At 40.5% G+C, this 11,491-nt stretch overlaps 1 protein-coding gene across 2 annotated transcripts; it reads left to right on the top strand.

Moving 5' to 3' along the window:
- The first annotated feature begins 44 nt into the window (after positions 1-44).
- On the top strand, positions 45-9,389 carry armc1 (armadillo repeat containing 1). Of its 2 annotated transcripts, none has more exons than XM_008396263.3 (7): positions 45-350; positions 1,454-1,665; positions 2,256-2,347; positions 3,443-3,635; positions 4,106-4,222; positions 4,359-4,433; positions 6,170-9,389. In XM_008396263.3, exons 2-7 carry the CDS (start codon positions 1,504-1,506, stop codon positions 6,359-6,361), a joined length of 831 nt encoding a protein of 276 aa, XP_008394485.1. In that variant the 5' UTR covers positions 45-350; positions 1,454-1,503; the 3' UTR covers positions 6,362-9,389. The 2 variants fall into 2 exon arrangements, with proteins under 2 accessions (XP_008394485.1, XP_081457485.1); XM_081601359.1 differs by having other exon boundaries at positions 66-136.
- The last annotated feature ends 2,102 nt before the right edge of the window (positions 9,390-11,491 follow it).

The following is an 11,491-nucleotide window of genomic DNA, read 5'->3' as shown; positions in this document are numbered from 1 at the left end:
GACATCCCATCGGCGTCACTGGAATGTCCTTGATAACAAAACAGCTGCACCCTGTCGGTGTGCTCCAAAACCCAAACACTGTGCACAGCTGCTAGCTAAAGAAGCGCAGGGGAAGAAAGGGGACACAGGCCAAGGGGTGGTGAAATAGTTTTTGTTACTATTTATTTTAGGTAGTTTCGTAACATAGCTATTGGTTCGGGTGTCAATTTTGTATTCGTAGTGGCTGAGTCGATCCGGATTTGGCTTGGGACTTTCATGACCAACTGACATAAAGCTAGCTTTGGAATACAGATTGTTAGCTTAGCCTAGCCGCTGCTGAATCGGCTGTGTACCACAGGGCGTGATTTAAGGTGAGCCTGGGGACAAAAAACCCGAGCCTTTACGTTCATTGTTATAACCCCTTTAATACGTAAGCCTTAATGTGCTGTCGTGAAAGGATTAATTTTTGAAATATTCCTCCAACCACATACAAATATATATTTTGTTGCATATGACAGCTGCGGTATTTTTAGTGTGTGTCAATAAAATCAATCTATGACCTGTCAGCTGGTGTAATATCACAACGATTAGGGCTCATAGAATTCCTATCAGACACCTATCTGTAGGTTTTAAACAACAAACTAAGTATATTTATTAACATATTTTAGGTGGTTTTGGCTCTAATTCAATGTGTAATTTAATTTAATATGAAAGTATAACACAACATATATAACTAATAGTGAATTATTATTGTATATTGTAAGTCATGTAGAATAAAGCACGAGTAGCTGTAGTAGCTTGGTGTTCATGTATATTTGCTAACATAAATTACATATAGGTTTATTTTTATGCAATATATTTTTATTTATTTCATTTCACAATCTAAATTCTTCTTTGGCGTGTTTCTAGAAGTGACGTGTATTTGGTTTCAGTACTCTTTATCCAGATGTAGAAATGGTTCCAAACGTTTTACAAATAATGGAAACCACATGCGTTTGTTAGCCTTAGTTCTAATCCTTCATCTGTTTTATGCATTTTTGTAAGTGGCCCTTAAAGGTCCACAGATAATTCCTTTAGGTTCAGTGTTTGGTTTGTGCTCTAATAATCACTGTCCACTGTGAGACCTTAATATTAAGAAGAGTTTATTGCATTCCAAATCATGTTCAAGTTACCACCGTTTTAATCCAACTAAGTTGTAGAAATATTTGAATAATTAGTAGAAAATTAATACACCTGGGCTGAAGTTTGTTGTAAAATTATATAATTTTTTAGAAAAAAAACTTCTACCATGGGGTTTCTAATATTACTTTTTTTTGCACGCAATTGGTCTTTTAACTTGGCTAAAGTCACCTGTTTTTAAGACTTCAGTTTTGACAATTCCTAACATGATAATTGGCACAAGAAAAATATGATTTTCCGTTCACCTTAATTTCAGAAAGTTGGATTAAATGTTTCCGCATTTTTCTTGTTCCAGTAAAGAGAACAGGTTGGTTTGATGCTCGTGCCATCAAAGCCGGAGGCACCATGAGTGCGGAGGTGGATGCACTGACTGTGGTAAACCAGCTGAGAGATCTCGCTGCGGACCCCCTGAATCGAAGAGCCATAGTCGAGGACCAGGGTTGCCTGCCGGGGCTCATCCTTTTTTTCGACCACCCTAACCCACAGGTTGTCTACTCTGCACTGTTGGTAAGCATTACCTGAAACCTATAAAGTTTTTTTTTTGGTTTTTTTTTGTTTCTACCATTATATCAAGATGGGGATTGTTCCGATTTATATTAATAAACTAGCAACATAAATGGTGTTACACAAAATTGTGTCCTAACTATGTTTTCTAGTGGTTTCTGAAATATGTGAATTTCTCTCTGGTATTAATAAAGTGTATTCATTCATTTGCTGTTGAAGTGTTTGTGGGGTTTTTTTTGTGTTGTTGTTCCTTCCCACCTTTACTGGATAGAAGCAGATTTTAGTTGCAGCTGTAAAGTTATTTCTGGCACAAAAACAGCCTCGTTTTTTTGTGCTGCTGCCTGTTGTGATGCAAATGCAGTCCAGGCTTCGTCTCATCCCCGCATTTTAATTCACTGAAACACTTTGGCGCGGCACCACATGTTACTGCTGCTACGCGTTTAGTTGGTTTGATGTAAGAGATCTATTAATTACGAACACAAAGTCAAGAGTTTTTGGTAATGCATGTGCAGCTGACCACGGGCGCCTCTTTTAAAACGCTTCTCTGTGACGTTTAACAGTAGACAGATAAAAGCTGCCCTTCTCCCTTGCAGGCTGTGCGGTACCTGGCAGAATGTCGGGCCAACAGGGAGAAGCTGAAGAGCGAGCTGGGCATGATGCTGAGCTTGCAGAATGTCATGCAGAAGTAAGTCTGTCTGCAGCATGTCAGAAATGCATGCTTATGGTGCACTTTGTTTTATAAACCTTAGATTTTTTTTTTAATTTTTGTTTTTGTTTTTCTTTTGCTTGGACAGTTTCTGCAATATTTCTGGACACAATGTTGGTTTTTACTTGTCATCTCAGGCTGAGTGTTATTAAAGCTGAATTACTGCGGAGTGGCAGTAATGTAAAACGCTGCCTGCGCACGCAGTCGACATACTTGTTTCTCACTTTTAACTGATGTGGAGATGAATTTAATTATTTTTCAATTAAAATTCTTAAAAACCAATAAAAAAAGTATAAAGATGGCCAGTCATTTGTTGTTAAATGGAAGTGTAGTCTGTTGAGGTGCCAGACATAACAACAGCTTTATTTAAGGGTTTGTGGTGACAGTCCCTTTATTTAGTCAGGATTTAATGGGATGTATTAAGGACAAGTTCAGCAAAATACCAAATATTAACTTAATAAAATGTTTGCCTTACAATTTTTGATGCCTGGTTGAATTTTGTAATCTGGATTTGTTTAAAAAACGAGGGCTGGGCAGTATGACTTAAAAATCTCACATTTTTTAAATACCAGATTAAATTTCCAATTTTAATTGATTTTTTTTTTCCTCGCTTTATTTTCTAAAGATGAAATTACAAACGACAGGAAATATTTTCAAAATGTGACTTTTATTTCAATCATCCCTTCCATGAGTTGCATGGCAGAGAGTTAGGACTTGGCAATGAGATTTTTTTTGTTTCATTACAAGAGAATAGTCATAATATAAGCAGGAAAAAAAAACATTTTAAACAGGATAATTAATTTCTTATTTTTCATGTTGGAGTTCTCATAAAATTCATTTTCCTAATATTACAACTTTATTCTGCTAATATTAAGACTTTGTTCTCATGTCACTTTGACTGTATTCCTCTAACATTCTGTTTTTATTTTTGAAAAAAAAAAAAAAAAAACTTAGCCTGACTCTTATATTTATAGATCCACACCTCCATTCAGTTGATCAGCACCGATCATTTCACTTCATTTTCACACGACTGTGTTTCTAATCGCGTTTCTTTTGTTCTCTCTGACCTTGAAGGAGCACGTCGCCCGGGGAGACCAAACTGCTGGCGTCTGAGATATATGAGATTCTGCAGTCGGCCGGTCAAGAAGAGGCCGAGCAGGCCGAGGCAGCCGCCGCCTCCTGCCGCCGTAAAGCCCACTTCTTCCTCGGCTCCAACAACAAGCGGGCTAAAACTGTAGTTTTGCACATCGACGGACTGGACGACTCTGTAAGCGTTCATATGACACGTCGGGACTTTTACCCTGCCCCTGTCACATCGACACACGCACACCCGGTGTCGGTCGACGTGCAAATATCCCCTTCAGATCAACATGTTTGCTGCTGTCATATTCACAGATATGCCACATCATTCTAGGTGCGTCTGCGCGGCTTATAAGAAGGTTAAGGGCGCAGGTTGTAAATGTCAGCCATTGAACAGCAGGATGCTGAGATTGAACCTGAATGTTGCTCAGCAGGAAGCGCGCATCGAGCCAGATTGCATTACCGCAGATAGACGGCCTCCGGTGGGCCGCACTAACACACAACGCTGCAGAGGCTCAAAACCTCTACACGCTCAATGTTTGTGCAGCGTTTGAAAGCTGTTTCCACATTTAACAGCTCGTGCAAACAAAATGATTGTTTCGTCTGCCTTCGGGATGTGAAACCTTCTCTTTATCTGCGTCTTTTCTTTCTCGTCAGACTCGAAGGAGCCTGTGTGAGGAGGCTTTGCTGAAGATACGAGGAGTCATCAGCTTCACCTTCCAGATGGCCGTGAAGCGATGCGTCGTCCGCATCCGTTCCGACCTTAAAGCTGAGGTATTCCCTTTTTGAAACGGATAACAACTCAAGTTTACCCTCGATTTATGTGGGGGTGAGGGTGAGGGGGGGGGACTGATTCTCTGCGTAATATCATTGGATAGATTAATTTTATGATGTTGAATGTCTTCTTCAGGCGTTGGGAACAGCAATTAACTCCACCAAAGTAATGAAGGCTCAGCAGGTGGTGAAGACAGAGGACGGCGGAGAGGTAAGGACAGCTGGGAAGTTGCACTGTTTACTCAAACTGCTTTACATAAAGTCCCCCCCCACAGAGGAAGTCAGATGACAAGTCAGTGTGTTAGATGTGGTGTGTGTGTCTGTGGACAGGAGATGTAGTTCACTGGTCTTGGCTCGAACATATTCATGCTGACATGATTTGTCACATCTCTTCCTCAGACTGTGAGCTTTTTGTGTTTTATGGGAATTAGATAAAATCTGAATGTGTCATTATGTTTTGTAGTTTTTTTGTTTGTTTGGTTTTTTTTGCTTTTTTTTGCAGTGGTTGTGTGCATTTGTACCACAAAACTGTGGAGAGCGAGAGGATCGCTGCTTCACATTCGGGGTGATTAGTGATCACATCAGAGTTCAGGATGAGACAAAAAAAAAAGAAAAGTGAAATTAGACAAATAAAAAATTATTCTGCGGTTGTTTTATAGCGATTACAACAGTTTTAAAACCAACTCAAAACAATTGATTTTAAATTAACCGGGATGATCGACATTCCCAAGTGTGGGTTTATGAGTGAGAGGCTCAGCTCTGTGGGATTTAACATCAGTGACAGAGTTTAAAAGTTGTTTGCAAAAAAAAATAAAAATAAATGTGTTATTTAAACAGAATATCTCAACTGTTGACTCTATTAGACTTTGGGTAGAAACAATTCTGCGAACATTCGTCCATTAGGAAATGTTTTGCACACTCTCAACAATAAAACCTTCACACTTGAGTTTCTTTTCCGGCACAGGAATCTTATTTCCACGAACTGGAAAAACGGTTTTTAGTTGCGTTCAGGAGGTTTCTGTTGTAGTTTTCCTCTGTTTGCTGCATCAATATGAGAAGTTTTCTGTTTACATAAACATCTTGATTCTACACTTCACAGCGGAAAGGAACAAAACTGAGGATCAGGGTTAAAAATGGGTTTTGGCCTGCTTTGTCCACCCCGCTTTGTGACTTAGTTTCACCAGTGGGCTTCTAACAAATGTTTCTGGACGATAAATTGTCCCATAAATTATTGAGTTAACCAGAATTATTGCTTTGAGACCATTTTCAAGAATTATATTGATAATGGCATAACAATGCAAGTTCTCCCTCCCTAAGACTAAGTAAACTTACATTTTGTACAGAACATTTAACAGCAGATTTAAATACCCAAACTAAAAAGCAACAGCCAAAAGCAATCAATATAAAGGAAATAAAAACTACACATAACCGAAACCATAAATAAAATCAATTGATGTTTTTGTAAACAAAATTGCACTTCAAAAACAATATTAATGATCAGAATGGAAATTATTAAGCTCATTTAACTTTTCATCTGATTGATTAATTAATTAATTCCTTATCTACTTCAGTTAGACTCTATCTATCCAGTGTAATAGGCAACAAACTGTTCTATAATTAGTCCTTTATGGTATTAATATTGTCCACTCTGATATTAAAATTATAAGTGATGACATAATGTTCTGGTAAACTGATTTGGCGCCGGTTCCTGCAGTTTAAACACACACAGAGGGAACATTTGTAACAGTTCATCGTGTGGCCAGCAGGGGTCAGTCAAACCTAAGTCATGTCTTGTAGATACACTTGAGGACTCTTGGCTTCACTGTGACCCTATTAAGCTGTCAACTGTTTACTTGAACTGATATTATTTTCAGGTAAATTGCGTTGATTATCGTAAACAAATCACTCTCCGCGATCCACGCGTTTCGCTCTCTGTCTTTGCTGCAGCTGATGGTACCATTCCAGGAGGACGCGTCGGTGCTGGTGGAGGAGAACACGGACATCCCAGACTACCTACCCGAGGACGAGAGTCCATCGCAGGAGCAGGACAAGGCCGTCACCCGGGTGGGCTCGGTCACAGACGGCCTGGGCTGGCTCAGCACGGCCGCCAATTTCCTGACACGCTCGTTCTACTGGTGACGGCTTCCCCGCGCGTCACTCTCGGCACAGTGTCGGTTTTCACCCTGCGTCACTAGTTTTAGGTTCCCCCTCTCAACAGCACATGTGCTGGACTGCCAGTTGGAACATGCAATAACTTTAACATGTGCAAATATTAGGCTACAAATCCCACAACAAGGCTGTCTTTTCACAACTATAAACTAACTGCAGATATCTAGAGGACATAGCCAAAGGACTCTGCATCCAACAGAACCAAATAGCTTCCTGGAAATGAGTAACGCTATGTTGAACTAGTACATCAATGGGAGGTTCAGTTTCATCTCTTTCTGTGCGCGAGTTCGGTTCTTCATTTCCTTCCATCTATTCCAATGTTTCTTCATTAATTCTTTGTCCTTTAAATTTGTCACATTTTCAGTCACGTTTTGTTTGTTCTGTTCAGCATGCTACGTGCCAATCTCGCCCGTTGCCTACGTCCACACATAATTTGTGTGGTTTTTGAGAGTTAGTTTGTAATTATTTATTCATGCTTTACTCAAATGATTTGAGAGCTCTGAGCAAACGCTGTTAGTTCACAGGGGGAAAAAAAGTAGACACCAGCAGAAACCGCTGCTCATTTAGCCGCCAGCTCCCACGCGTTGGACTGAATTGTGATTTTTCAATCACAGCTTATATGAGTGTTTTGACTGATTGGTGCAGGGCGTCTAGATACATCCAAACGTCGTCTGTGAGTTAATTTAATGAAGTAATTCAGTTTTAAAAAGTGAAGCTTCATTTCACACGGCTGTATTTCAAACGTTTATTTCTGTTAGCTTTGATGACTCTGGCTTACAGCTGATGAAAACCCAAAATTCACTTCTGTGGAATATTATATTACATAAGATTAAAAAAAAGCTTTTAAAACGGAAATGTCAGCCTCTCAGTTTGGTCATGGCTCGTTCTTGTGTGAATTACAGCATGAAAATTCTGCTTTAAAATGAAATTAACGTTACAAAACTAAGCAGTGGAAGCATGAACTGCTGTAATATTTCTGGTGGATGTCTGTGCTGACTTTGGACTTCAGGAAACAGAGGACCAACACCAGCACGTGACATCACCGACTATCAGTCGTAGCTCAAGTCCTGGATACGTCTCTGTAAAATTCTGACTCCACTTCAGTCCAGACCTTGTAACTCTTCAAATCTAAGGAATGAGCTTTACTTTACAATCCTCTCCAGACTGTGGATATCCCTGCAACGTCTCCCACCATACGTTTTCCTTCCTCTCAACTTTCCATTAACATGATCTCTGTAGAAGACCAGCTTATTTAGAACGCTTGTGGCGAACGTCGATGTCTGTCTGGACAGCTGCTAGGTCAACCGATTTAGGTCTTTGGCTCTTCTACATGGCTCTCAGTAAAGTTTCAACTAATGAATTCAGGTTTCAGTCCTTCTTTGGGTTTTTTTTCAAGTAATAATTAGTCACATTAAATTTCCACTACAGAATGAGGCTAAGCTGCACAAGTTTGTTTCAACTTAAACAAACGTGGTTAGAAACTTTGTGCTTTACATAATTTTTTCACAAACATCAACATCCCACTGAAGAAAACGTATCTATAATAGTATATAAATCAATATATATATTGATATTTATAAAAGTAACACATTTTTCTATTGCAGGTATTTGTCAAATTCTTTTTTTCCCACCCCCGACAGTTCATTTGATATTTGTGGCTCTAGACAAGTTTTATTTCATTTGACTGAGGGCCTTCGCCTGGTTTAGGTTGTAGCATTTAATATCTGCATCGAAATTAATGCTTTATTGATCCTACGTGCTATAAAAATTGTCAGACAAACTGAATTTTGGGTTTTTACTACGTGTAAGCCATCATCATCAAAATGTGTGACGAATCCAGATACTACACAATGTACTTCACTTTTTAAATTGAATTACTGAAATATTTAAACTTTTGGGTGATATTTCATGTGTTTAGGTGCCGCTCATTACACCCTTTTTAATGTGTTTGATTGCTTTAGAAAACTTAAATCCATCCAAGGTGACCTCCTGCAGGTAACCTCTCTGAGGTGAGCTCCTCTGTTAGCGGTCCTTCATTGACGATGCTACCTCTGCTCTCAGCCTCGCCCTTCACGTCAACCTGGGCTGTGATCTTCTGTCGGTAACACCACAGCTCTGCATGATGAAGCCTCCTGCTTGGTAAATATTCCCTCGCGTTTCCTCGAATTCCTCTGCCATTTCTTCGCAGTGTTGTCATGACAGCTTAGCCTTAAAGCAGCAATCAAGTTGGAGCACACTCTCACATTCGAAGGACTCACACAAACGCTGTGGAGGAGATGTATATTTTGTAAATGGTGCCTCATTCCCTGTCATGAAGGATCTTTTTTTTTTTTTTTTTTTTTTTTGTTATCTTACTTTTAGTTTTAATAATTCTGGCTTTTATTATAGGTCACAAATTACGACAAGAGCTCGTAGCAGCTGATGTTTCTTTTTAATCTCCTGAATTTCACCTCAGGTTTAATTATTCTGACTTGTGTCATTAACAGTTATTACATCCAGTGCTGAGCGAGCCACTTTCCGTCTTTCATGGTACGGAGACGTCACGTTTGGTTGGGTTCAAACTGAGAAAAACGGCAGAGAAAAGCAAAACTGGCGGTGGCCATGTTTTTGAAAAGCAATATTTTTTTTCTGTTTGATGTCATCGTAGGTCAACAACACCTCGCAGACTAACGTCAGCGTGACGTGCATATGTCAGCAGTATTACTCTCTTCTTTATTTGTCCACGTTGCAGTTAATCTTTGTCGCATGTTTGGTTTTAGTATTTCAGCTCATTTTGCAAAGAAAATACTTGAAACTTGTTCAGATTTCTTTTTTTCTTTCTTTTTTTTGTCATTTGCCTCAGCAGTGATATCGAGAAAGAGCCTCTGACAAAACCCTCGAAAATGTAACCTCTTGTGTACAAACTTGGCAGATGTAATATAACCTGTGCAGATTTTAAAAGCTGTAGATTCCTGTACACTGTTAATGCGAACGATGATAAACATTGAAATAAGAGAAACGGTGCCGGCTTTTCATTTCTGTTGTCGCTGTTGATCTTTTGTTGTGTTTGTCTGGCGTACTTTGACCTCACATCGCTGCCGTCCGGTCGTCCTCTACGTCTCAAATCATACTGCTGAGCGTGGCGAGCGTTCCCCACGCAGCGAGAGAGAGAGAGAGAGAGGGGAGAAAATTCTGTTTTCTTTGCTGGTGCATAATTGCGGTGCCTTGGGGCAATCCTGTGGCCTGCCTACCACTCCCCCCCCACACACACACACACACACACCACACAGCCGAGGTGCTGGTAGGCAGGCAGGCAGAGGTAGGCGCCAAGTCCAGCTGGAAGCCCTGGAGCCACTGATGCTGCTGATGCTGAGGCTCCAATGAAATCCTGTGCCAAGATGTGGAGAAGGCCTTTACTTAGTTTCCGCATCATCTGGATGTTTGTTTAGTTTCAATTCTGACGCCTCTGGACTTCCAGAAGGGAGTTTTTGTTTCTAAAACTTTAGGTTTAATTGGGAAGTTCAACCAAAAACGTAAGAATTTGGCCACGTTTTACATTCAAAATAAATGTGAATGTTCAGTATATGCAATAAAAGATGAATGTATTAGAAGACTTTACACACAGCAGTGCCAGTGATAATACCTTCAGAATCCTGAAGGTATTTATTAGCATGAAGCATAAATGAACCAGTGTACTCGATAAACACTTTTCTGAAATTTATTTCCTGCGCTCCACCACTAGAGAGAGACAGAAAGACGGCAGAGGAGAAAGTGAGCCATCCAGACCAAACTCATCGCGTATAAAGAAGGACTTGTTCATGACTGGACGGCCGATGCTTGGCTATAGGTTTTCAACCTCCATTAAAAGAATTGCCAAGTTGTAGCCATTTTCTGACTTTGTTCTCAATCACAGTGCTTCAGCGGTTAATGTTCTCCCCAGCACTTTGATTGTTTCAGTCCTTCATTCTCTCTTAAAGATTTCCAGCGATGTTCACACAAGGCACATGCAGCCCTCGCCTCTTACCTTCAAATAAAACCTTCATATAATTTCCCTCCTCTCCGAATCTCCGGATAAACAGCGATGCAGAGCCTCCTCCTCACTTTCCCTGCTGCTGATAAAACTCAATCAGCCTTGTGCCTCCACCCCATATCAGGCCACTTGCATGCAGAAAGCTCCGTGTGCATAAACGTGTTTTCGGTATCACCCTCCCGCCTGCGTGCATTTGCATGTTTAATCTGCACGAGGGGAAGAGCGAGGGGGGGAGAAGGGGCCCTGATGCAGAGGAGATAAGGTGAGTCTCCTGAGGAGGTTTATTGAAGGTTCAGCTCCCAGTCAATGGGATCAGCCGTAAATCCCGCTCAGACTGTGGCAGGAAATGATGTGACTCCTGCAATTTATGTCAAATAACTTTTGAGGATGTGTGAGTGTAAGCGATCAGCCCTGCCGGAGCGGCGATAACTCTTCCATGGAGGGGCCCCGGTGAAGATTTAATTGAGACATTTTTCTTTATCTGCGGCAAGGCGCCGGGGCCGTGTTGTTGTGTAACGAGATGTAATGTCTCTCTTTATACGGGGGTCAACATCCAGGATGAGGGAAGGTCACGGACTGACTGTTTGAGCATCCAATTTGCTCACATAATACCCGCTCTACTGGGAGCTGGGTGAGTTACACAGAGCACTCGGCACATTCACACTGCAGGCAGCGGTGAGGGAATGCCATGCCTCTGAGTTTACAGCTAGATAGCCTTAACCTTAGCGTTAAATACAGATAGAGTGCAATGAATTAGGATTTCGGATTTCGTTTCAGTAAATGAAATCCAAAATTAAAACTGGAACATATTTTGACCCAAAAACCTTTGGTGCTTTACAGGTTCATAGAAGAATTTAAAAGTTCATCCTTCTACAAACATGAAGCTATTGAAATTATGTAAGAACCGGTGTGCTTTGATAAATTTGTCCTGGTGCTGGTCAGGATTCTGGCAGCAGCATTTTGAATAATCTGCTGCTGCTGATGAGGTCGACTTTTTTTAAAGAGACAAGAAAAATCAGATGATCAAACCTACTGAAAATACAAACATGAACCAGTTTTCTGTTCTTTTTCAGAGTAACCTCTTTATCCCA

Source organism: Poecilia reticulata, chromosome 20 (genome assembly GCF_904066995.2).
Source record: "Poecilia reticulata chromosome 20, P_reticulata-male-v2, whole genome shotgun sequence".
In the NCBI taxonomy this organism is placed as follows: domain Eukaryota; kingdom Metazoa; phylum Chordata; class Actinopteri; order Cyprinodontiformes; family Poeciliidae; genus Poecilia; species Poecilia reticulata.
The sequence above is the reverse complement of the archived record's forward strand: the minus strand, read 5'-3'. Positions and strand labels throughout refer to the sequence as shown.